This window comes from Falco biarmicus, chromosome 5 (assembly GCF_023638135.1).
Source record: "Falco biarmicus isolate bFalBia1 chromosome 5, bFalBia1.pri, whole genome shotgun sequence".
Taxonomy (NCBI): Eukaryota; Metazoa; Chordata; class Aves; order Falconiformes; family Falconidae; genus Falco; species Falco biarmicus.
Window position 1 is genome coordinate 61,961,748 of NC_079292.1, and position 26,752 is coordinate 61,988,499.

At 42.5% G+C, this 26,752-nt stretch overlaps 1 protein-coding gene across 2 annotated transcripts in view; it reads right to left on the reverse strand.

Annotated features, from left to right (window-relative positions):
- The window catches only part of STAB2 (stabilin 2), an 88,155-nt gene that overhangs the window by 32,354 nt on the left and 29,049 nt on the right, over positions 1 to 26,752 (reverse strand). For both annotated transcript variants that reach the window (XM_056338952.1, XM_056338954.1), the window contains 22 exons: positions 26,316 to 26,396; positions 25,214 to 25,366; positions 19,921 to 20,007; positions 19,285 to 19,396; positions 17,876 to 18,056; positions 16,751 to 16,844; positions 16,361 to 16,519; positions 15,877 to 15,972; positions 15,017 to 15,112; positions 13,991 to 14,038; positions 11,434 to 11,570; positions 10,961 to 11,075; positions 9,951 to 10,028; positions 9,682 to 9,774; positions 9,461 to 9,568; positions 6,587 to 6,718; positions 5,377 to 5,502; positions 3,948 to 4,004; positions 2,643 to 2,735; positions 1,961 to 2,156; positions 1,320 to 1,415; positions 303 to 348 (listed from right to left, as the gene is read on the reverse strand). In XM_056338952.1, coding sequence (XP_056194927.1) covers positions 303 to 348; positions 1,320 to 1,415; positions 1,961 to 2,156; positions 2,643 to 2,735; positions 3,948 to 4,004; positions 5,377 to 5,502; positions 6,587 to 6,718; positions 9,461 to 9,568; positions 9,682 to 9,774; positions 9,951 to 10,028; positions 10,961 to 11,075; positions 11,434 to 11,570; positions 13,991 to 14,038; positions 15,017 to 15,112; positions 15,877 to 15,972; positions 16,361 to 16,519; positions 16,751 to 16,844; positions 17,876 to 18,056; positions 19,285 to 19,396; positions 19,921 to 20,007; positions 25,214 to 25,366; positions 26,316 to 26,396 — 2,384 coding nt within the window. The remainder of the gene's footprint in view (positions 1 to 302; positions 349 to 1,319; positions 1,416 to 1,960; positions 2,157 to 2,642; positions 2,736 to 3,947; positions 4,005 to 5,376; positions 5,503 to 6,586; positions 6,719 to 9,460; positions 9,569 to 9,681; positions 9,775 to 9,950; positions 10,029 to 10,960; positions 11,076 to 11,433; positions 11,571 to 13,990; positions 14,039 to 15,016; positions 15,113 to 15,876; positions 15,973 to 16,360; positions 16,520 to 16,750; positions 16,845 to 17,875; positions 18,057 to 19,284; positions 19,397 to 19,920; positions 20,008 to 25,213; positions 25,367 to 26,315; positions 26,397 to 26,752) is intronic.

Here is a 26,752-nt window from a genome sequence, read left to right on the forward strand (position 1 = left end):
CTCCATTTCTTTGTATACTGTATGGTAGGGTGTCTCACTTTTTTTTTTTTTCTTCTTTTCTTTTTCTTTTCTTCCCCCCCCCAATCCCATTTCTTTCTGCTTTTAACATGCACATTTTGAACTTTTGGTCTCATCACAGAGTATGTTATATTAACATTGTTCTTTATCTCTGTGATGGAAAACATGAGTATTATCTATGCTGCTGAGAAATCTTCAAAAAGACTAAGATGGACTGTTCTTTCTGCCTTGCAAGCGATCCCTTTTTCTCCCCTCTCCTCCAAATAAGTGGATTTCATACTTACTTAGCACTGGTATGGCATGAGGTGTTACATGCGTCCTCTTTGATTTCTGCAAGAGGAAAAAAAAAAAAAAAAGAAAAAAAGAAACGGGGATCAGAACCTTCTGGATCAACATTCTTCTACTTTCCCAATCTTTTGTCACCATCATGCACAGCTGGAGTCTGGTATGGGTTCTGCACCAGACAACTGTGCCTTTAGCCTTTTTAGAGACTGCATCTGTATAGATCGGTGGGTACCACTTATTTTCCTGGTGATGTGCTGAAACTGAATTTATTTCACCTGCTGTTATTTACCTGTATTTAGTCCAGTGAGTTTTGCATGTTATTAGTTTAATTATGTAAGTGTAGGTTTTCTAAAGGAACTGAAATGTGATCAGTTATAGCAATTATAGAATTTCTAACCATGAAGTTAATTTCATTCCCGTTTTTTTCCCAAAGCAAATTTAAAACTGATACTGAATGCTATTATTAACATGTTCATACTATTTTTTATTTTATACTATTGCACCTATAGTTCTGAAAGAGTTATTTAATACATTTTAATTTTGTCTAAATAAAATTCAATTTTATTGGATGTAGGAGCTGTATTAAACATAAAATTCTTTATTTGCTAATTAATTTTATGGTATTAGTAAGAACGTAATTTAGTATCCAGTGTTGTGTAGCTAAACCAACTTGGAGCATTTGAGAGGCTTTTGAGCTGAGGATCAAAATATGCTAGGTGACTCTGCTCTGCAAAACATATAGCCTTGGCAAATGGGATGTTCTTTTGGGACAATTACAGTGTGACATAGGTAGAGAATTAGCTAAGTAAGGCATTTAAGTCTCATGAGCAGTATTTTGGCTGGCTCTCTATTAATACAGTAATTAATTGCCATAGCACAGGAAAGTCACCTGTATTTCACTGCATGTGGGAAGCGGCTGCATTATCTGGTAGTGCTCTGGCATCTGATTGTAACTGTAGTTCTGGCATTTCCTGAAATGCTCCCTTCTCACCCCAGAAAAAGGAGGGGGCACTCACCAGTCTCACACGTCACCCCTCTCCAGCCAACGTCGCATTCACAGGAGCCGTCCCCATCAATCCCGCTGCTGCATCTCCCGTGGACACAAGTGCATGCTGCGGGGAGAGACAGGAGAAAACCACTGTACTGGGGTAAGGTAGCAGTGTGCATGGCAGGACAGTGAGGGATACGAAGGGCACAAGGGATAACCCAGACGTCTTCTGCTGATGGCACCTTCTGTTCTAGGCTATTTCAAGAAATGCTTTAGTTTGTGCCTATTGGCTTCTGACTAGAGAATAAATCTGAATTCAGAATGTGCTTATCTTTACCCTATTCCCAAATACAGGGACTGAAACTGTGTTTTAATGGGAAAGTGCTGGTGAAAAAGAAGTGCTGAAGAGGATTATTCTTGCTGCATGTTGTTCTAAGTCTGTAGCATGCCGGAGTAGGAAGCGCTGTCTCCAAAAGAGGGAGTAGAGAGAAAATACCATACTGGGGAAAGAAAAGGGGTTAATGATGTTTTTGAGACTGGCCTATTCCCCTGAAAGTGAGGTACCTTTCCAGGATACAGAATGGACATGGCTAGAAGATCTAGGGGCAAGGTTTTGACATCTTGACAAGGCTAGCGAAGGTGCCTGTGTGGTTTGGGGATGCTCAGTACCTTGATCACAGTTGCGGCCGTATTTGCCTTCGACGCAGCTCTCGCATGCTGTACCGACAAACCCATCTCCGCACTCGCAGGTGCCCGTGCCGTTGATGCCGTCCAGGCAGACGCCGTTTCCGAAGCATGCGTTCCCTGCCTTCCCTGGGCAGGGCTGGCACTGCTGTCCGAAGAAACCCGCGCAGCACTCCCTTGTCTGGAAACCCAGAAATGCCATGCTTGAGGGTCAGGGCCAGGGTAGAGAAGCGTGGCAGCAAGGACGGGGCTGCCGGGTATCGTCTCTGGGTGGAGGCTGAACTGGAGATCTGGATTTTTAGCAGCACTTCAGCTCTGCTGGTCTCCGGTCTTACTGTGCCGGGGCTCAGTCTGCCACCCCAAGTCCTTGGTAGGACCCAGGTGGCCTCCATCACCCCAGGGAAAAGTGGATGGGGTTGCTAGGGACAAGCATAAGGTTACCCTTCCCTGCGCTCCCTCTGCACCACATCGGCTCCCAGCCCTTCCCATGCTGCAGCCATCAGCAGCCTTTAACCTTCCATTCTCTGCTTCATCCAGAAAAAAGGTCAATAAATATATTGTCAGGGACTTCCTTGAAGTGTTGTGTACGTTAGTGGGTATTAGGAGGAGGGTGAAGTTAAGGGGTGGGGGTTCCTGGCTTTTACCGCAGCAAAAGTGGTGTACTCACAATGACGGTTTTGGCGCACTTTGGCTGGCAGCCGATCTGGATGGTGTACATTCTGATGTTTTCTGAGAGGACGCAGTATTTCTTCTCCCCTGCCTGAACAGAAATTGGAGAAACAGCTGCACTTCTAAGTAATATTGATCAGCTACTTTTAAATGTTTTAAAAAATGGGACATTAACTTTATGCATGCTGTGCACTGACTCACACGTTCGCAACGAAAATGAAGGAAACACTTGTAGAAATAAAATTGCATTAGCTAAATGATTTTTTCTAGTGGAAGTATGATCAATTTAACTCAGTGCCCTGTGGCATTTTAAAGATGTGTCTAATACTAGCTTTTCTCAGAATTGAACACATTTTTTTTTCCCCCTGAAGTTTGACAAACTTTTTTATTTTTTCTGACACATTTCTTGCTCTTTCCAATTCTTCTTGGAAAACTGAGTGCCAAAGTTCTGCAAGAACAGCTGCTGTGAAACATTATCTTCCAGGTCGGGACACAGCTGGGATAGATTGCTGAAGATTTGCGGGTTTCATTGTACACTCATTAGGAGGTTGAGATAAGCATCCATCCAGCTGTTCATTGTAAAGGAAAAGTTAATGTTTTTTGGTTTTACCATGAAACGTTCTTCAGTTTGACCTTGCCAGTCAGTTACTTTAATGGGGTGGATGGGACTTGATATGCTTTGTAATCCTACCACTAGCATAAGTAATTAAAAATAATAAAGGAAAATATACTTATATAACCGAAACAGAGGGGCTTTCCCAGAGAAATTTAGATGCCAAGGAACTCTAGGTCATACCATGACTGACAGGGATCTGCTAAATATCTGCAGTTCTCATATGTTGGACCTGGGCGTCTGAAGTCTCTATAGCCTCCAAGTCTCCTTGTGACCGTAACTCGCAGCATCTTGCCAGGGACAGGTTGCATTTGTCCTTCTGTCCATCCCTGATTTGAAGGGCTCAGAGCTGCTTCTGTAATTCCTCCTGCAGCAAGCATACTCCAAGACCATGTTTGGCTCCCTCAATTTTGCATGGTAGGGGTAACCTTTGCAATTTGAGGAGTCTTCGGTTGTCCCAACGCACGCTAGAAACTGGTCTTTCAAGATAAAACTGTCTTTAAGCTGCCTTTGATTCTGCTGCCTTGCTCTCAGGGTGCATTGAGTCTGTTGACTATAAGCAATGTATGTAGCGGGCTGAAGTAGCTACAGTAACTTTAGCTGAACCTGAGGCCATTATATTAAAACTAGGATTGAATGCATGTAATGATTAAAAAAGATAATAAACAATGTTAATAATAAAATACTTACTATTTCTTTTGTTCCTGGGGGACAACTTGATGGCTGTGAACAAATTCTGCACTTTTCCTTAAGCAACACAAATGGGAGGTGGTTAACAGACTGTATAGAGCTGCAGGCAGGTTGTTTAATAGAAAATGCATAATTTCCAGCTACATTTCTAAACATAGCCCTCAGGGTGCCTAGTCAGGATAACACCTTTGGTAAAGGTGGTGAGGTAGCTGCACTGCTCAGTAAGAAGAACATCCCCACCAGTGGCTCTGTAGGGACACCCCGTGCACGGAAGCCTTCTGCCATGGGGAAAGAGAAGGAAAGCTCCTTTAGGTATTTCTCTTTGTTCTTCTAATCTAAAGCAATGCTTCCCAAAGGCCTCTCCACCTAAAGCACAGCAAGAGGCAAATCCTGAGTTTGGACACAGGCTGCCTGTGGCACAAGGGCAGCTTGGAAATGGAAAACTCGGGTGTATGTCCTGTGCTATTTGTGCATGTAAATCATTTGCACACATGAGGTCAGTTTCTGCAAAAAAAAGTTGAGATACATGCTGCACCTAGTATGCAATGTTTAATGTTATTCCTGTTTAGCTAAGTATATCCTTACTTCTAGCAAGGCTTAAATGAATGTTTAGGTATGTTGCTGCATTTGAACACAGCAAGGAAAATAATTTTCCATGGGAAAACAAAGGACTATGCGCAAAGAACCTGACAGGGCAAAGCTGGGGAAAAGCCTTGAGTGAGATATAATCAAATATGGGCCTGTATCCCAATGAAAGGAATTAAGCTGCAGAAGTTCATGCCTGTAAAATTTGCTTTAACTGAAGCACAAGTCTCATTTTTTCTTCCTTGTCTAGTTCATTGCATGCTCCATAAAAAAGGAGGTAAGCTGCCTGTTTGGTGTCCTGCTTGACTTGCTCATGAGAAAAGACAAAGGAAACCTTTCTCTGCCAGTTTGAGGAAATCACAGCCTATTCTTTAAAGGAATGTAAACCCATTTGTATTTCATATGTAAAAGGAACAAAAAAGGGAGAATGCTTTAGTCAGAGGATACAAGGAATTCATGTGTATGTGCAGTGGTAATTATACTTGGAATGAAATCTTTTTCCTTATTAAAGATACTTTATTTTCAATTTTTGCCCATTGTTTACTTTATCAACAAGTGGCTTGGCTAAGAAGATGTATTATAATAATTATAATTATTATTATTTTCTGAAAACTAAAACTCAGGAATTGCTTATTCTTGTGATTCTCTGATTATATTTAATCCAGGCTGTCAGTATACCGATTGCAGGATCAAAGCTGCCTTAATAGATGCTAAACCTTTTGTGGAAAATGCATGTATTCTTTACTGGAAAATACTGTGTCACATATCCTGTACAGTTGAGCTGTCTTTGACTATAGATCTCTCTGATGGGCCTTTAAGCATCTATACAAACAGAACCACTTACAATGATTACGGTATCATTGATGTCACATCTGTTCTTCTGGATATCCAGGACTTTTCCCAATCCATGAATAATTCCTATGTCTGTTGCAACATTTGTATAGCTTATAGGTGCATCGTTTATGAATAGCTGCAAAAGAAATGCAACCAGTTAGAATGCAGCAGGGCTGTTTGGTGGCTAGATGGTAACTAGAGCTGTAGCAGGTGAAAGAAGGAGCGATGTAAAAGTCTCACTTCAGGAAAATTGATAAACGTAGTTAACTTCGAGCACTTGCTCACATCCCAGTTGCTGCATTTAAGAGCTTCACTGGAGGGCCTGAGATGACTTGCAGCCTGTTGAAGTATCTCAGCAACAGGATTTGGCAGAACAGCCTTTTCCACTGTGGGGTGTAAAGGGTTTGAAGGAGGAGCCTAAAGCAAGCCAAGAGCTGGGTTTGCTGTTTCTGGAAGATGAGGGGCTTCAGGGAAGCCCTCCCAGAAGCTGTCCTTCAAGGAGGACTTTTGTCATCCCACTGCTACCCCACACTCCCATCGTGCCCTCACCAGCAACAGCCCCACGAGCAGATGCTTTTCTGAGGCTCTGCTGTGGGCAGAGCAAACAGCAGGGCCGAACCTGGTCTGGTGAGAAGCTTTCTGTCTCCCTTTGCCTGTGCCCAGAGGGAGCTCTGGGATGGAGAAGAAGGAGGAGGACCAAGTTCCCCTCCTGGCTGGGCCACAGAACCAGGTCTGTCACCTAAACTTGCTGTGCTTGATTTTCCCATGAGTGGTGCTGAATGGCAATTCATATTTGTTGCCCAGTGCTTTGAGCTCTTCAGATTGAAAGTGGAGTAAATCCACTGAAAATGGAATTAATCTTTTATAATTGAAGGCAGGTTTCTAATAGCTCTTGGAAGTCAGGTTAATGACTGCTTTGCAATGCAGGCTTGTATCTGCTAAAGGCAGATGCCCACCACGGTAGCTTCTAAAAGGCTATGCTAAAAGTGAACAGCACAACTGAAATCAAATTCAATCAAAGATCCCCTCAAGGGTGACTTTGAATTAAGCAGGTCTGAGACAGGCATTGCATTTGAATAACAACTTTTGTGCTATTAGGACACAGATGTGGGTGGATGGGGGATGCACAGCTTCTTTTGACTGCACGTTAATTTGAAGTTGAAGCTGGATTTGTAAAAAGCAGGAAAGCTGTTTCTCCAAGGAAGTGCAGACAGCAGTACCTGGCCGTTGTGGAGGAAGAACCCGACCTGGTAGGAGAACCCTAGCATGGTCTCCCTGTGCATGCCATTGTGGAGGTTGTTCTTCAGGAGCTTCTCATCCAGCACAACATGATAGCGTATTTGGTCTTCACCCTGCAAACACACAATTTCAGAGTTTCGTAACGAAGCATGAAAAGTTATTAGGGAAAGCTTTTCCCAGAGGGTGTAAGTCAAACATAGGTTGTCTGAATTTAAGGAGAAGCTTTTCCAGCTGGCAGGCTGTTTCATTTTTCCTACTGTGGAAAGCCTGCATTCCTGTCATAATGAAACTTCTGTTGACCATGGGGGGTGAAAGCCTATTGAACTGGTGGGACCAAGGTTTGCTTGAGCCTGGTAGCATCTCTTTCTGTGTATAGGGTTGGCTGACATTCAGGCAAAAGTTAGTCAGATGACTTTTTAGGACTCTGAACTTCATGATTTCATTTGACATCAGAAGCTGCATATTCATGAGTGCTTTTATAATCTTCTCCATACCCATGCCTTTTTCCTTTGGGAATCCCTACATCACTTACAGATGAACATTTACAGTAATTTATAGTTGGGTTTTATTTTCAATCTTTAAGGTCATCTTCAGTCAATAAAATGTTAGAGCCACACCTGTTAATTGTGAAGTTTTCTATGCCTCTTTGCTAGAGTGCATTCATTTTTCATGGATGTGGTGAAATTATTCTCTGTACATTAAAATCTTGTGAGGGCTTCCTGATACTTCTGCATCTTGTTCCAAAGCGAAGGACTCCCAGAGCTCTCCCTGACTTGGAGGAGGAAGCAGAAGTAGGATGTGTTGGTGAGAGATTTGTAGATGTGAGAGAAGCTGCAGCATTTGGAGGGTTTAGGAGCTGCCTAGCCAACAGATTATAGCGCTGCTACAGCTCTGTGTCTTTGCAATAAAAAGTGCTTGTGGGAAATTCTGTTGCCTGCTGTCTCCTTGTTCTGAATGTTTGTACTGCTCCTCGCTGTTCTGCTTCTTCAAAACACGTGAAAACATGAAGCAACCCCCGTTTGCAAGATTGTGATGTCTGGCTTTGCTCATAGGGTGAAACAGTGATCTTTACATCTCTTACGCTGGGATGTATTCTGTTTTGATTTCCACAGATTTGACGAAGAAATATTTGCAGGCAAGAAGGTGGGAACTAAAGTAGGGCTAATTAATCTCCACTGGTGTCCAACTGTATTTAATCCTCCTGGCTTGGATGCTTTGGGAGAAAAGTCAACTCTCATCCATCTTCATTTCTGTCTTTAATCACCTGCAGAGTGAGAACAAACCTGTGCTTCATCAAGGCCAAGAAGTGCGGTCTCTTCCCCGTGCCGAGCTGGTCCCTCTATGGCAGGGTTCTCCCAAGGTGTCTCATCAAGAGGATAAGGCTTAGGCAGGCTTAACCTTATGGTTGTTTTCTGCGTTCCTTTGTCAGATTGCCACACTAGCCAAGGCTGGGAGGATGGAGGAACAACAGACGAAACATTGATAAGCACTGGAAATGAAAAGGATTCAAGTGTGTGTGTAACCCAAATCAAACAGGCCTGATGTCTCAGTTTGTTATAAATGTTTCTTTCAGTGATGTGGAAGTGGTGATGTTGTATCATGAAACAATTAAAACAGCATTCAGAAGTCATTTAAGTAGAGGTAGCTTGATCATACATGAATTTTTCTGGTGAGGCAGCAAGTAGGACTTTTGCTGTGGGTCTGCTGCTTGGTGGTACATGTTTTGGGATGAGTCGTTTGAACCTTGTGTCCCTCAGCTTCCTGGCTGTAAATGGAGACCATGAAAGTAGGGACAGAGTGCATCAGGGTAAATATTTATGGAAAAGGCAGGGGAGAATTAATGTCATTTAGCATGTCATGGGCAAAGCTTGCTCTGAAAGGTGTGGCTCTTGATACACGTTTGATAAAGCTGTTTCTTCGTATTTGCTCCAGTTTGAAAGGCACTGAGATGATGTGCAGGAAACAGATAACTTACCTTAGGAGGAGACCAACAGGATTGAGAAGGCTGTTTGGCCTTGTAAATATGTCATGGCATAAATGCCAGAGGGAGAAAGTTGTTTCAGCTAAAGCATATTCCTGGCGTAAGAATAAAGGGATATAAATTGGCCAGAGGTGTGCTGTCAAAATATTGTAAACTAGTTCTGGGCACGGGGTTTGGTGTTGGCAGGGGAGGTGGGATGGACATGTCCATGTCAGTGGGAGGAGCTGGTGGCCAGATCAGGCATGAGCCTGACATGGGGGTCCTGGGAGTGGGCAACATCAGTGGGGCTTGCCCAAGGAAATTTTTCTAATCTGGAAAATGTCAGAAATTTTTCTGAGCCCTGGGGCTAGCCAATGGTGCTTGTAAACTGGGGTTAGCAACGGTCTGCAGAAAGTGGCTGGGCAGTCGCGTTCCTGCAGCAGTGACAGGGTAAGCATCTGGATAGTTTTAGGAAAGAGTCAGAATACTTTGTGGCATTATTAATGATGAGGTTACCGGTGATTACAGGGGACTGGATTTGTTCACCTAGGAAACTCATTTCAGTGTTATTCCTGGTCATTCCTGTACTGATCTTCTTTGCAAAAAAACATCTAAACAAAAAAGTCTACTGATGAAATGTCTTGGATGTAATCTGCATGGTTTTAATCTAGAGAATGGTAAACCCCAGAACAAATAGCTAGGCTCTTCCAGCAAGCCAGGAAAACATAGGTGGATCTATCCATCCTTACCTCCTCTGGTGTTAAAAACAAAACTAAACTTACTGGATTTCTGGAAAATAAATCCTTCTTCCTATTTCTGTGTCCTCTCAATCCATTCACTTGAAACTGAGGTGGGATACTGAGTTGTTAAGACAAGTCTTGTGAATAATACGTACCAGAGTAGCAGACTTTTTATTCCTTAGGTAATTTTCTATGGCATCATTATCTGGGGCAAAGACTGTGTATGTGTTTGCAACTTCGATTTCATTTGCCAGGCCATATTGCTGTTGTGAAACACACAAAACCAAATTAGAATGACAACCGATAGTCTGATACCAGTCCAAATGCAAGCAAAGCAGAGAACTGCTTCTGTTATTAAAATGATGTGAAAGCTTACAACAATGTAGCCCCTGAAAATGGAGTAATCTGGCATTTGCTCCAGGCGGGCCAGCAGCCTTGGCATGACAGAGCTGTGGAGCGGGGTCAGAACCTGAAAAGGGAGCACATATCCCACGTCAGCACACGTGCACATGTTGTGGCTGCACCTGCAAGGATCAGATGCAGGACGAAATGCTGTTCTGTGCAAATGCTTTTTTCCAGGAGCTATTAATTATTTAACACTGCTTGTGGTGCAGAGAAGCAAATCCTCCTTATGCAGCTCTATACCTTATCAATAACGTGTATGATCCCGTTTGTGGATGCGATGTCACCAGCCACGATGTGAGCACCCTCGAGGGTGAGGCTCTGAAAGAGGGAGAGGAGAGGAGAGAGGGTTTGCTTTCGCATCACAGTGGTGGCATTTTCCCAGTGGTTTGTGCTGTGGATTTCCACACCTTCCCAAATGCTTGCCTGGGGCTCCACCACAGCTCTGCTCATGCCAGCCTGCTCCCGAGGCTGGGTTACCCTCGGGGAACCATGCGCCAGAGGGGTGACTTTGGGACTCTGTGCTGTTCCCTGAACGCTGACTGGCAAAGCTGTGGGGTTGCTTGCACTGGGGTGGTTCCTTGGGGTAGGGGCTCCTGTGCCGATTCACACCCTCCCATCTCTGTGCAGCCTTGAAAGACCCCATTCATGATTTTTCCCTCGGGGCATGGAAGTGGGGAGAACTTTTCCCTTTCTTAACGGGGATGAAGTGCTTAAATACACCATATGTATTTCCAGAAAAACCTCCTCAGAACGTGGAGCACTAAATCAAAAGGCTGGGGAGGAAGGCCTGTCAGTTGTGGTTATTTACCCGTAAGAATACTTTCGGATGGTTTGGGACTGTCAGGTTGCCCATGTGGACATGTGTGCAGTGTCACTGCTTCCCTCTACCCTCCCAGCTCCCTAAGATAAATTACTGGGTTTCCTTGATGCTCTTTGTCTTAAATCAGTTCACACACGCTGTTCCAGGTAAGGACTGTGCTTCCACTTACTACAAGACCGTCCAGCATTTGCAGCAGCTACTGGGACATTCGAAATAAAGAGTATTGTGGACAAATTTCAGCTAGGTAAAGTGGTGGAGAAAATCAAGGTAATGTTTCTCCCATAGGGCCCAGTATAATTGATCTATTCCTTTAATTTTATAACACTTTTTTAAAATACAGGGACATAACATCTGTGTGGTTTCATAATACAAGAAATCAGTGGCAGCGATGGTCAGGGTTTGGTATATGATACCACAGTGGTTATCTCACCCCATTTTCTTTAGCCAAGTGTAGGAAGTTGCTTTGTAGAGATGTTGGCAGCATGTCAGAGGATGATAAATTCTGGAAATCAGCAAAGCTGTAAGCTCCTGTCAGTACGTGATACCTAAAGGAAATTAACTGGATTTGAATGTTTTGTATTTTCTTTTTTTTTTTTTTTTAAATGATACATATGCTTAGTGTCTAAACCTGTGGTTTGAAGCAGGAAATGTTTGTACAACACCTAGTTCAGCTATGTTCTGATCTCAGTTTGGCCTTTAAACATTTCTGACGTAAACCAAATAATACCTTTGTTTTCAGTGGAGTTGTTACAGAGATTTATACCACTGTAACTAGAAGGAGAATCCTGTGTCCCTCCATTAAAACTATAATAGCTGTCTTGCTCTAGTGGCTTCAAACTGAAGGCTTGCTTGGCATAAAAAGCAATTCATTAAAAAACCCAACCCCCCAAACCATTAACGTACTTCAATAGAGTTGGGATGTTACTCTTTGACATCCAAAAGGCTTTCTCATCTTCATCCATGTTTTCAATTGCTTGCAGAGAAGGCACGAGGACAGTTAGGTTTGAGGTGGTGGACAGCACTGAGTTTATCTCAGCCTCCTAGATGAAGGTAAAGAGGGTAAAATATTTCATCCTAAGGATGATCTATAAATAGCAGCTGGTGACTTTTAAGCAAGGTGGAGTATGTGACGTGCTTTGTGACCAGCCAGGAGAGGAAAAACTATTATACTGAGCAATGACTTGAACAAAGGTACTTAGAGCTGTACAAAAATGGTAAATGAATGTCTATTTTTTTACAGAATAGATTGCCAGCATTTAAAAGGCAGAAGCAACGTTTAGGTCAGAATTGTTTTTTATTATGAAACACGTAAGCTGCCTCCCACAAACACTAGTCTGTCTCGTGGATTCTATTTTATGCACTTGAATGTTAAAAAAAAGAATAATCGTGGTGATAAATACTAGTGGTTTACTGATAATTTCAAGTAACCTGCTCTTACAGAGCACTCCACGCTATTTAATAGATAGAAAGATTATGAACCATGAAATATGAAACCCACGTGACACAATGTTCCCATTTGGAATAAGACCATTTAACATGGTTGGAATTTTTCAAGATGCCTAAGGGATATTGGTGCCCAGTAGCACTGCATCGGAGCTTGCTGCTGATGGCTCTAATTTTAGAAGGGTGATGTGGGCTCTGTAGTGTGCATGGACTGACTCATCTTCCATATGTTTGTATCTGCCTTGAGGATGGAGAGAACCTCCACTCCACTGGAGAGGATTTTTCCAGTTGTGTGGATTTGTTTGTGGGGTAGAAAAAGGAGAGCTAAAGATTTGAATGTCATCTTGCTGAAGATGGGGTTCTGCAAACTTTTCACAGGTTCCACAACTTGCCATTTTTGATACCACAAAACTTGAGGGAGCAATATGACCTTGGGTTCTACCTTTTCGCAGCTGGTATGCTGCCTGGAAGCTGGCTTGTTTTGGATAGTCCTTCAATGACCATAGTGGGTTTTAAGTCAAGAAGAATAATTGGTTCCCTTAAATAGCTGGGAATTTTGTCTCTGTTAAGATAATCTTTCTTAGCCATCATCACTGTCACCTTACAAGTATTTAAATATATAAATAGCATCAGACTTCCCCTTCTCATCCTTCCTGAGCAGCAAGAAAAATATTTAGTCATGAAAAGTGGTAAACATCACATTCCTGCTCAAGTTATGAAGTTAAAACCCCCATAGATGGATATACCTCTCTATTTTGCTCATGTTTGTAGTTACCATTATTTAGTTTAAGGGATACCACTTCTTTAAAGTGTAGCAGAAATTTCCACATCCCTGTTTCAATAGATTTTACGGAATCCGTACCCTGATTTTTCCCCCCTCCTTCATTATCTAAAGAGCACATTAGCAGGTGAACGGCCTTTCTTATTTGTGCTCATTTCTTTAACTTTGTTAGTTTCTCTATACAGTGTCCAGTGCTGCAATCTGAGCCCAGGGCCAGGCAGGTAATTGATTTAAATTAGCCATATCGGGCTCTCTTTTAAGCGGCTCCCTGAGGTCCCTGTTGCAATTGCATGCTTTAATGAGCCCCAAGCCATCTAACCTTGAAAAGCGTGAAAGCAGCTACTATGCTGTGACTTCTGCTTCTCATGCTATTCATTACCATATTACTGTTCCTTTCTGTTTGCCACGTGTTTGCTGTACACTTCCTATATTTATGTTTTAAGGTCTTTGTGGGAGAAACTGGTTTTGATCTTTATTCGTACAGTGCCAGCCACAGTGGGGTAGGACCTCTAATGTTACTGCTGCCCTGGCCATAGATGACAGCATGTGAAAATAAAAAGTAGATTGTGACAGTCAATCTATCTAGAACTTTGGGGCTTTTTTTAAAAATCAAAATTAGTGTTTCTTCCATAATCTAGAGCCAAACAAGCTAATCTCTTCCTTGATTTCCTGCACCTCAGTCAAGCCTGCACAGACTGAGATTTTTTTCCCCCCTCGCTTGCTGTGGCAGCAGCACACTGACCAGCCATACAGTTGCATTTTCCTGCCATGGGGCACAGTGAAAATGGGGAGGGTAAAGCATTGGCTTCCCTCTCCACTTAATTGTAGTTATATTGCATGAGAGAAGTTGGAAGGAGCCCACCTGGGGGTATATTCAGGGTCTGCTTGTACCCTGCTGCTGGTCACCTGGACTACAATGTACTTATGTATGGATGCAGTCATGGTTTATGTAGCCCCCTGCTTCAGAGAATGGGCTTGTAATTAGCTCTTCTGCTTGTGGAGCTTCCTTACTTGCATGAATTTGGGATCAGAATTTGGTTTTTGAGCAGAAGTAGGGAACTAGATGATCATCCCTGCCATGACTGGTGGGAGAGGCACTCTGATGCCTCTCCAGTGCTAGGGCCTCTGCTCTGTGATGGGAATATTGCTGTGAGGTCCCCATTTCTAAAGGTTACAAGGCTTGTGTATTTCTGCAAACTGAACGTACTAAAAAAAACAACCGTGAAGTGTACTTACATTAACCCATTGGTTAAATGCAGCTGCTTCTGACAGGGTAGATAACTCCTGATTAGAAAGAGAGAGACAGAGCAATGAATATGTAAGATATAATTAGTTGTGCTAAAGTACCCTTGCTGTAGCTTGTGGTGCCTGGCCTGGCTGATGTGCCATGGGGGAGGAGGTTTTCAGTATTTGTGAAAAGGGAAGATACTCATGTTTTTCTAGTACTGATACTTTCTGGTAACGGGAATGGTGAGTTACCAACTCTTTCAAAAATCAGGCCACCTATTAGGTGTATTAAGTGTACCTGACCTCTGTACACAATGTGTACTGATCCTGGACTAAGTGTTAGTTTTCTGGGAATCTAAACCTAAACTTTTTCTTAACTCCATGCAGCATTAATTGAAAGAAGGTATGTCGTTTTTGTTGGTATTTGTACAGCAACTTATGCATCATCCAGCAAGTGGAGAGCCTTTATTCTGCCACAGTGCTTAGAGCAGAGATAGATGATGGTATGAGCAAGGATGGCAGATAGTGCTAAGAACCATGTAAGATTATTGCCAGTGGCTGGGACAGCTGATGCTTTCATTTTTCCTATGCTGTTAAATGCAGATTTATTTCACCAATTTACTTGTTTTGGTTTTATTTTCCTGGCGGTCGGCATGGTTTGTGTTAACACGATAAATTGACTGTTTCCACTGAGATAGACCTCAAGGCAGAACTTCAGAAGAGCTGGGTGCTCACTGCTCCCAGCTGGGAGGTGAGGGCTTAGCACTTCTGCAGGTTAGGCCTCTGGGGCTGGCATTTTTCAATTTACATTAAGAAAGTAATGTGCTTGGATACTTTAGGCCCCTTTTCAAGCTCTGTTTCTAGACACACCAGATCATTTCTATACCTGGCAAGTGTCTCCAGCTAAAACCCTGCAGATAGCGCTGATGGGCATCGTATTTTTCTGTTTATAATGGCTTTGCTATCTCTCTGGTTAAGATCCAGTGTGAGAACTGGGCTGTAGGTCCTGTGCTCAAAGATGACCATCTTACTTACATCTGCGGCATTTCCATAGCATATTCTACCGTCTCCTTTGTAGCCTTTTGGGCACACACACTCCCAGCCATGAGAAGACTCAAACTGACAAGTTGCCTTTGAACCAGAAAGAGAGAAGATCAGGAGACCGTTCAAGAGCAAGGATGGTCTGTAAAGCCTCTTCCTGGAACTCATTCATACACAAACATAAACTTAACAAAGAATCTTCATAAGAACTTTCATGGACATCCTCATGCCCCTACAGGACAAACTCCACCAGGTGAGGGGCACTAACTCCCTCACCTGCTCACCATGCACTAAGTCTATAGGAATCTAAACCCTTGCTCCACCCTTTCTTAGTTCCTCCCTCCATAAACTGGGCCCTGTTTCTTCACCCAGCTATGGCAGATCCATCTTCTGCTTCTCAATGCTCTTCACTTCAGCTCTGTCCCTGTGTCCTGCCTGAGGCTGGTGTGGCTCTTGCAGGCTCTGCAGAGTGCAGTAGAGCCTGCAGGTCTGCTGGACACATGGAGCTACTGATACAGCTGATAGATGTGAGCTGGATAAACATCCTAACAGGCTAGTGCATCCAAATTGTAATTGCTGGTAGAAAAGCAGCATTTATTTATTCCAGGTTTGAGACAGTCCTTCTATACAGGCAGAACTGGGAGCAGTCCTTGCAGTCAGTCCTCAGTGCATGTACCATACTGACAGGCGCGGTTCACAGCATTTTTGGTGCTTGTGGAGCTGCTTGGAAAGCTTTGTTCCAACTCAAACAGAAATTGCAGGCTTGAAATGGCAGGGAAATTCTAGGATGTGCACAGGAGGCAAGATGTGATATGTATCTGAATACTTGGTTCAGGGAATGATTAATTACTCACCAGATGATGGCATTTTCCATTTTGTTCCAGGCATGAGTTTATGGGTGTGCATTCAATTCCATTCCCCCGAAATCCATCCTTACACTTGCAGTCATTCTGTCATTTCAGTAAAACACAACAATTCATTAAAATGATTAAAATAGTGTGCAGATTCTAGATGTGGTGATTTAGTCTCTGTTTCTGTGTAACTCCATTGACTTCAGTGGAATGACACTGATTAATATCTCCAGAAGACCTTTTATACCTGACATCTACCAACGTACTTACTGAAAAGTATTTGCTGCCAGGACACTACCACGTAGGAGGGAGGGAGCACTAGGATAGGAACTGAAGGAGACTGCTTTGGGTGGAGAGCACCATGGGGAAATAACCTTGTGGCTGAGAGGGAGAAGAGAATTTGGGGAAGACAACAGGACAGGAAGCATCAGCAGAGCAAAATCTGAGGGCTAGTGCCTAAGGTGGCAATAAATGTGGGAGGACGTACCTGACCCGGCCCAACGTATATGCAGGTGGCATTTTCGTGGCACCCTGCTGTGGTGGGCAGCAGGCAGTTGTTGATGGCTGAGCACTCCCTTCCATCACCTGTCCATCCTGCCTGGCAAATGCATGTGTGCTCTCCTGGACCCGTCTGAATGCACTCGGCCTGGGAGGGATGCAGAGGTACTCGTTCAGGGCAGTTAAATGGCATCTGGGCTTTAGGTGTAAGGCTTGTCTAAGCAGTTTGTCTAAGCAATAGCGATGCTGCTATCTGTGGAGCGAGCTTGAAACTGCAGTGAAAATTGTGACTCTTCCTTCTGCAAAGGTTTCTGGCCAAACCTTCCTTACTGCCTACTTTTCTGTGGTGCCAGGCTCTGTGGGAAAAGCATGTACTTACATTGATATTGCAGCCACCCGGCTTTAAAGCAGCACAAGGATCAACTTTGCTGCAGCTCATGCCATCTCCCTCATAGCCAGGTTTGCAAACACAGCTACAAAGACAAGAGGAGGAGGGAGGCAGGCATTAAACATCATAGGACAGCTGTAAAGTGAAGCAATTGTTTTCCTCTATAACATGTTATTTATAGGCAGCTTAAAATTGATAACCTTGGATTCATGATGCAAATAGCGCAGGTGCATTCATTATGTTTTCTCCCCAAAATATTGACCAGGTTAATTAAGTCAAATCAGGGATCCATTCTCTATGTATGAGGTGGGGAGTGAAATGAATTCTGCACTGATGTGATCTTTGCAAAGGTGAGCTAACAGCTCTAAATTAATTATGAGCTGGGGTTGCTCTTTCTTTCATGACACAGAAGATAGCTCTCTCCCTGAAATGTATGCAAGACAATGAGCTCCCCTGCTTCCCTAGCTTATTCCCACAAGATTAGCCTATATTGGAGGGAATTTCTTAAGCGCTCAATTTACGCAGCATCCCCCATCCTGCTTTCTGTGGTGACTCGTTATGAATACACTGCAGCAAGAGGCAAACTTGCTGCGTGTGAAGGTGAGCATGAGGCAAGTGCAAGGCATCTGTAGTAGTAACAGAGTTTTGTGACCAGTCTTGTCATGACTGACTGGAGAGCCTGTGCTACAGTCTACAGTGTTATGGTATGCAAATCTTACTTGAGCTAACCGGAGTGAGCTATCTATCCCCAGGCTGCTTGAGAATTTCATTGTTTTTCAGCAAGGCTCAAACTCCTAATTCACTAAGGGATGGTTAGAAATAAGAGGTTCCTAAGAGCATTTGTAGGTGTTGGTAGGAGGGCAGTCTTCTGAACAACGGTCAGATCAGTATGCATCTATCTTACTGGTGTTAAAAGTAAGGTACAGGGTAGGGCATTGAGAACTCTTAATTACTATCTTGCAACTCAAGGTCAATGCGGTGCTTGTTTATGCTTGTTTGCTGCATAGCAGTATTTCAGTGGCTGATGTGTGCTGTTACAAGGCGCTGTTTTGATTAAGCAAATGGGAAAGAGTTGCAGCATAGTTAATATTAATTAGATGCAAGTTACTGACTTACCTCACTGCACCATCACTAAGCTGACAGTCTGCATGTGCATGGCAGAGCTGTAGGGAGGGCTCGCAGGGAACAATCTGCTTATCGCAGAGTTTCCCTGTGTATCCACTTCTGCATGACCCAGGAAGACAGATCCCATCGCTGTCTATTCTGCTATCGCACGTCCCATAAATGCAGAGGCATTCTACCAGACATAAATTACAGTGTGCAATTCCATAGTGGTAAAAGGCATCTATCTTTACACAGCATTTCTTATTAATTAGGTTCTCCTTTTTTTTCTAGAATCTAAACTTTTGTATTCTTAGTCTCAGTTTGTTGGAGGACTTACTGTTTATTTATCATATCCATGTCTCTTTAGGTGAGCTTTATGGGAAAGTATTTAAAAATCTACTGTATCTTTATAGTGCATTTAACTATCCATGAATGTCAAAGTACTTCAGAGAAGTAGGAGCAAAATACTACGTCTTAGGGTATTAAGACTGAAGTTATTTCATTGCACAACTTCTGACATATTTTCAGTGATATGGAACTATATCATGATATAGTACCTAGTCCACAATCTTATAAATTGTACAGTGCTGGGCTAATAGTACACAGAGCAGCAGCACAGACCTACCAGCACTTTGTGCTGGGAGGCAGAGCAGTGTGCCCAAAGGACATAGTAGGTAAGCCACCTGCAATCCCAAGAAGTGCCAGTGGTGACTAGTTAAGCCAACGTGTCCTGCTTTGCCGGGACTGGAACTTAGGCAATACTACCTTTTCTTATGGAATTTCTCTCTTGTTTTTTTTTTGTCTCTGAACCTTCAAGTGAGCTATGTTTCATGAATGACAGGTTGTTTCATAGCAAAAAAGACTAGAAATTATTTTGTATCTATATTTGAAGTTGTACATTCTGTAGACTCTTCAATGTAATATGGTTTTACATAGCAGGATTTAACCTGTCAGTATATAGAAGATGTCTGCTAGAACTATAAGCTATTAAATTGAAATTATTCAGTAACGATAATTAGTAAGTAGCCCTAAACTCAATCTGTTTATAGATCTAGTTGTTCTTAGATTACATATACTTGTCATTGCAGGCAGAATCTGATCTGTTGCGGGCAATACCAGATGGGAACGGAATAGCAAAGGCTTTCTTTTCAGTTACTTATGTGAGGGAGACAGAAATGAAAAGAACAATAAATTAGTGTAAAGTAAGCTATGGCCCCTGCAGAAAGCCCAATTAAGTCAGTGAGAAGATTTACACTGACTCTGGGCTTAGATTTATCCCTTTGAAATAAGAAATAAAAGTACCCCAGAGACATCTCGCTCGTCCACCACAGAGACTGTTTAGAGAACAGTTAACTCCTACCTTAATGTTACCAACAGAAATAGCCTGTGCTCTTAGGCTGAGGAAGTAGGGCTGTACTTACCTTTGTTGCACTGAGGTCCATATTTGCCAGGGTCTGAGCAAAATTGACAGCATGAGCCTTGAAATGCCTCAGCACAAACGCAGGTTCCATTTCCATCCAGGCCATCCATGCACTGTGATACAGAAGAAAGGTGATTTCTTAAAATAAATCTTTATCCTTCCTCCAGAGAAGAGACTATCTGCCTGTCTGTATAGTGACTGTGGTAGACTACTAGGAAGAACCTCAACTTTGACGAAAAAGGTGTTTCAAAGCAAAAACTTTCCTTCTGTTCATACTTTGCTGCTCTGTATTCTACCTTCCTTTGCAATTTTAAAGTGAAAATAGTGAGCTGGGACATCACCCTGTGCTGTGCAAAGTAAAAGCGTCAAAGTGGGTCACCCAGCCCCAGCCTTGCCTGCGTGCTGTGTGTTAGAACCACAGAAACCTGCAGTTTGGAGATCCAAGAGGACACAGATTCATTTTCTTTCTTCTGTATAATTGATCCCGAAATTCACAGCCACCACTGGGCATAAATGGAGGGTGCAGCTCCTGTGGAGCTCAGAATTCCTGTTGTGCAGAAGTGCTTCAGGGACTTTTGGGACACAGCCTGTCCCTGCCCCCATGGGAGTGCAGGGTGCTGCTGGATGCTCTGCTTACCTGTCCGTTTCCTGAGCAGGGTTTGGAGAAACCTCCTGGACACGGACGGCAGTCAGGGCCAAAGAAGCCTTTGCAGCATCTTGGTTCCTGTGAAATAAAGCAAATATCCTCTTTTCCAGTGCCTTAGTGCGGAGACAGCACACTAAAGACAACTCTCCATTGTGTTTTGGCCCTCTGGCAAAGGCCTGTGGGTAGCTGCCCCTTAAAAGGTCTGTGCTGAGCCAGAGCCACCTCTGCAATGGCCTGGGTCAAACCAGGAGGGCTGCTGGCAGCCCAGGAAGGGGATGCCCAGACCACCACATCCTTCCCTTGCTCTTATCAGACTCATTAATGTTAGAAATCCCTGTCCTGTCACCACTTAGGAACGTGCCTGCCTGTGTCTGCCTGCACTGCATGCACCTTCACCCTGCCAGCGGGAGCGTGGTGCAGTTTGCAGTCTCCTTTTTGTCTGAAATGAGGAACTCAAAGATATATTTTACCCCAGGGCGACCCTGTGAAAGCTAGGCGTGCTGCTTTGGTCTGCCTCCTTCCCCTCTGCACCAGTGTGGGATTAGCCACTCACAGCCCTAAATGTTTTCTTGGCTGCATCTTTCGTTTTATTCATGAATTGACTGCTTGATCCATTTACTTATCAAGAGCACAGAAAGTATTAGAAAAACCCCACATTTACATGTGTGATTCGAGGGAAAGAGGAATTAGCAAAAGGCTCCCAAAGCTCAGGGATTCATAGACTTTGCTGCTTGTTCCTTAATGGTCGTCGTGAAGTGCAGAAGCCTATTTAGAAGCCAGAAAGGTGGAAGTACTTCCCAGGGGCTAATGACTTCTGCAAGGACTGGGCTTGCCAAGCAGATGAAGTGGAGCACAGTTCTCTGGAGCATTTCCCATTCATTGTTACCCTGTACCATATGAAGTCCTGGGACAGGAGCAGCTGGGACCAGGGAGGACCAAGATGTCCTGTTCTTTTTGTGTGAAGCTGTATGGGACAACAACAGCACCTGGGCTTGGAGCTTTACGTGAAAACTCCTGCATTACAGGGTATGAGAGTGTTTCTGTCAGTAACGTGTGGCAGCTAAGAAACTCTCACTGGAATTTGGCTGTTTTGCTCTAAGTTTTACAGTAGCTCCTCTCAGCCCAGACCCCTGTGGAAAGGTATGGAAATTACGTGGACATCTCCAAAACACCTCTTCTCTCCAAAAATGAAAGTTCACAACACAAAAGACAATATTTTTGAAAACTTTTCTATACATTTCACCTTAAGGAACCATAACTCTATATGTTTATTGTTATATTGCAGGCTCTAGCACAGCCAGTTCGTTGAAAAGCTAGGCCTTCAATAATGCATCTCCATTTTAAGAAAGACTGGAACATGCACAAATTGGAAGCATTAGTATTTCAAAGCAACCTAGAGTTCTGTGATACAGTCTTATATCGCAACATCATTTAACTGGAGAACAGGAAGCACCTTACTATGGTGTTGTATTGCAAAAAGGTATTAAGCTATGTACTTTTTAACAATGCGTACTTTATTTTCATTATTACTGAACAGTGGCATTTAGGTTATTACTGAATATGGTGTATAGGACTAAATACCAGTCAATTTTTACAATGAGGCAATAAAATTCCTGTGGCAGCTAGGCTCGAGTTTTGTATGCAGAGAAACATGCAGCCAGATTTGCATCTCTCGGATGCAAAGCAAGTGGAAGATTTTCAATCCTTTCTAAAGCTACTTCTGCAGACAGTTACTTCTGGAAGGACGCTTAATCAAAAAGTAATTTTTAACAAACATAAGGTCTATTTTAAATGTATCCCTCCTCCATTTTTGGTTTACTAACTCTCAAAGCATAATTGCAGTAATTCTCATTCCTCACCTCTCCTGCCTAAGCCTATCCTAAACAGACCTTTTTTTTTTACCTAAGAAAAAAGTCAGACCTTCTAGGAAGTCAACAAGGGATCTTGCAACAGCGAACAAAATAATGCTTAAATTACCTGATGATTCAATCATTGCCAAAAAGAGACTAAAGTACAATCTATATCCGCATTTTTATGCAGTTTCCTGTATTCATGTCTGGTTCTTTTGCTCACTGCATTGGGAGAGTAGTAATTAACATGTGGGGACCCTTTCTCTCTCTGTGTTTTGTGCAGCTGGGGAATCTGTCAGGAAACACCCGTTAAGATGGGCTTTGAATCCTGTGGACAGGGAGCCAATTCACACAATAAACAACTCGCACAGACACCCTAGATGGAAGCAGTAAGAACAGTCATTTGAAAAGGCTTTATACCAACTACTGAGATGCATACTTATGGGTGATATACCCTGTAAGTTTTAAATACATGTGTTCTGTGTCTTTTAACTGTTACAGCACGGGCCTGGAACGGAACATCAGCACCAGGGCTATATCTGCTGGCTCTGATCTTTGCGGTGTTGTTCATTTCCAACTTCCCCTTTTTATCTTCTTTTTTCTTTCCTCCACTCCCTTCTTTTAAAGAACTAGAAGTTTCCTAAACAGAAGATAAACATGGCACGAATACATTGGCATCCTTTGCTCAGTCCAGTATAATATATTAACTAATATTGTCTAAGGGTCTAGTGCAGTCTGCACACTTAACTTCTATGAGAATTTTTTATTTCTTCCTAGGAAGAATACAGATGAGTTGAGTCTCATATATAGACAGTGTGAACAGAAATTTTTCTTGTGTATAGGTAGTGAAAAGAAAAATATTCTTTGCTTCATGTCATAGATTTTGTACTCCACTATGATCCAGTGGCATATAGCTATCTTTATGCCTTCACCTTTTGGTAACCTTTCCCCACTAGCTAATTTATGACCATGTGGTGGTGACAGAGTGACAATTGCAGCACTGAGGAGATATAAACTCCAGTGGTAGTTTTAAAGGTGAGTTCTCGACAAGCTCAACATGTTCAGAGAGGTTGAGCCTTTCAGACCGTAGATACGGAGTTTGACAAATCCATGTTGCTCATGACGGCTAATGTCTTGTGCTTCAATCAAATCAGAATAAATCGTACAGCTGGCATCCAATGTATTACTTCACTGTCTGTCATAGTCATTGGACAAGTGACCATGAACCTGAATTACAGCATTTTCCCCATAGATTTATTACCAGAGCTGTGGGGAAAGAATCAGGTACTGGTTTGGATTTAGTAGTTTTTCATGTTGAACAACACTTAAAGGAATAAAGGACCAGACTTACAAAAGTGTTTGGGCATCAAATACTTGAGGTACCAATGCCACTACTATGTTCTAAAGGTCTGTGTGTTGGGTGTATTTTGGCAAATACATTTGGGCATTATAAAAGCTCTTTGATAAGCTGTGCAGTCGTGGCTGAAGCAGACTTAGGCTCTTACCTGTCTTCGTGTTTCTGCAAATCCCTGCAAGTGCCTCTTTTCTTCTTTAGAACTTAAAAATCTGGCTGATTGCTGTGGAAAACATTTCCCTCTGTGGGTGTTGTTCTCCCTGCTTGCTCCCTTTCTCCACCTGGGATGGTGTCAGCCATTGATGTCTACCTGCTCCCTCCTTTTCCTGAGGATGAGAGCCCTCTCTCTTCCCTCTGCCATGGCACAGGGTGGGGGCAGATAAAAGCATCTGCATTTCCACACAAGGTCAGATCTGCCCATTTTCAGCGGTAGAGTAAGATACTGTCTGCAGTGAGGTAACTAAAGCACAGACGCATACTCCTGTATGTCATCTGCAATGGGAGTGATGACCTCTGAGAGAGGTGGAGCAGGCAGCTGGAGACAGCTACTGCTTCAGTGCTCAGAGCACTTCTTGTCAGAGGTCATCAAAGCTGGCCACAGCCCACGCATCCAGCAGGTTCTGGGGACTTGTTGCCCCTCATGTGCTTTTTGTGACAATTCTGAGTAAGCACTGCTGTCGTTCAGTGAGGCTTGGGTACAGCTTTCAGCATTCGGGTATGGTTACACAGATGTGTGTGTGTAAGCAAAACGGTGTGTGCACCTGCCAGCTCCTGTAAGGTTTGTCTCTTTTAACTGGTACTGCAAGTAATATTTAGGAGGTGGCATTATTCCTGTTTTCTGAGAGTAATGAAGATGCAAAATGACAGGTAAGAGCAGCAATGCCATTACTCAGTTTTGGTGTTCTCCTTGGTAGCAGTGCTCTGCTTAAAGCCTTGGATATTAAATTATATTTTAAACTATGTGTGAAGTTTTCAAAGCTGACAAAAGTGCCTAACTTCAGTTTGGGGAATTATTTTTGTGACAGACACTGTTTGCTTTGTCTTGAAATAATTTTTCTCAGTGTTGCTTTAGGATTGATTGATGTCAGACATAGATTGTAGGTAGGCTCCTGGTAAGGAATTCAGATTATTGAAGTGTTCTGAGTGTTGATTGCTTTTTGTTTTGGAGATTGCTGCTCAGCCCTCTACCTGGTTTATGATTGTGTTGCACATATAACACTTTGTAGTTACTGTCAGAGGTAATAGTTCTTTACTGCCAGCTCTTGTGTTTCCTTCATTAAATTTCAATGCTGTCCAGCTCTGCTGGGAACCTCTTTCAGGGCTGTACTTCTGGACTGTTCTAAGTTAAAATAGTAAATGTTTTGCATTACTGCAACAGAACTGTTACTGGCCCGGATACATGCTTGAACACGGTCCAGTAACAGCTCCGTGGAGCCACGCTTACTGCAAACCAAAAGCTTGGTCTGATACTTTGTGTTCTTACCAGAAATAGTATCTGAATGCTACCAAGTGGAAAGGCCTGTTCTGTGTTACTAAACTGAATAAGCTATGTTGAAATCCACCCTTCAAGGTATGAAACCTTTGTAATTCCTAATTTGCACAAAACTGGAAGAAAACAGGGCTATGGGAAGCTGCGGCTTCTGAAAATAACATATTTCTAGTGTATTAATATCAAAATCAATTATTATGTTAAAATTTTAATTTGCTTGCTCCTTCCCGTGCACATTAAGTAGAAATGGAAGTACTGATCCAGAGTAGTTTCCCTGGGAACTTGGCATTGCTTACCAGGTACCTGTATTCACAGATGAGATTCAGGAACTGAAAGAAAAAGTTTGACTAGAGGGGCAATGTATTTAAAAGGGCTACTGCAAGAATTAGATGCATTAGAGTGGCATAGGATGTGCTTGCAAATTATTTGTATCCATGCAGTACTGCTAGCTGGGTGGCTGTATGTCACTGATATATTAATTTCAAAAAAATATCCCCTTTTTTTACGGACATCAGAGAAAGTAGTAAAGAGGAAGCTAGAGTGCCTTGTATGGAGCAGTTAATTGCTATTGATTTGTGGTGATTCTCTTACCATTGCAACTTGACTTCTTGTCTCATCACACCGATGTGGTAGAATTGGAATGATTGTGGGTGGGATAAGAACTCCTGCAAGGGTATGAATGCGACCATTTTTTGCAACAATATCTGTTTCTTCCATTTCTTCTCCACTCACCAAGACTTGTCCCTATGAAGCAATAAATTATTATTAATAATAAAATTGCCATAGCTTCTTAATTTTGGATAATTCATTTCAAGAATTTCTAGTCATACTTTTTAAAAGTTGGCTATCTATTTTTTATTACACTTGTTTTGTGCAAGAAGCACACATGTTGTACATTTTTGTGGATATTGCTCTACAACAGTGGTATCTAAAGTTTTCCTCTTGATCTGCATCGTTAGCCTGTGGAACTGGTGATAAAAAACTGGACAAAATGAGAAGACTACTGATGACTTCAGGCACTGATTTCTGTGGGCATAATCATGCTTTGGTCCTCTCTCTGGCAAAGGTGGGGGAAGCAAGAGAAAATCTGGGATCTGTCTAAATTCACAGGAGGAAAAAAAGAAAAAAAATTTTTCTGCATTTAGTTCTGCAACTGCTCTGCCTTTACAAATATTTTCATAGGTGCATCTCTTCTCCAGAACAGAAGGGAGTTAACATAACAGATGAGTTTGCTTTCACAAAAGTACTGACAAATTAACACCTTTAAATGTGTTCGCTAGGTTCATCAGAATCAGAGACTGCAATATGAAAGAAAATAAATAATTACCTATGTGTGCACTGTGTTTATAATAGAAATATATAACAGAAGGATTGAAAACATTTTACATTGGGGTTTTTTTTTTGGTTTTTTTTTTTTTTTAAACTAGGCAGAGCATAGATGAGGATCATTCCTGGACTGAGGCTATTAAGAAAAAAGAAACTGCAGGCTGTCCTTATATACCAATCACTTGTTCTTGTCCTTTATAATACTAATTTCTAACAGTGGGTAGGAATGGCAAGTTGAAAATTTCTGCCTCGTTATAGCAAGCAATTCCTCTGGTAATGTACCCACTCCTTTTTTGCTCCCCCTGCCTGCAAACAGCTGTTTGGATCAGGGAGAGCTGTTTACAGGTGAAAGCCGCCTTTGACTTACAGTGCTGGTCCTGTTAAAGTAAATGAACTGCTTCGCCATGCTTCTGATGTGCTCTATCGAGATGAGGCTGGCAATATCTAGCTGAAATGAATATAAATCAATTGAAAGAACTGTAATATCATTATACTTTTCAAATCCAGATGGATTTCACAAACAAGACTGCCTTTCTTTTTAGGATGAGCCAATGACCCTATTCGCTAAGTGGGCAGCCTCGCATTGACTAACCTGCCTGTGTACCAAAGTCAGATGATTAAATTTTTACTGAGCTTCCTGGTTGTTGCATGTGAAGAGCTTGTTGCCAAAAAGAATATTAATTTTTCTCCTAATTATAGCACTCAATCTAAGTAAAGTTATCACCTCTCCCTGAAAATAGCCCTGTTTGCATCCTTAGACCATTATAGGAACGGCAGTGCTGATATCCCATGAAGGGACACGTG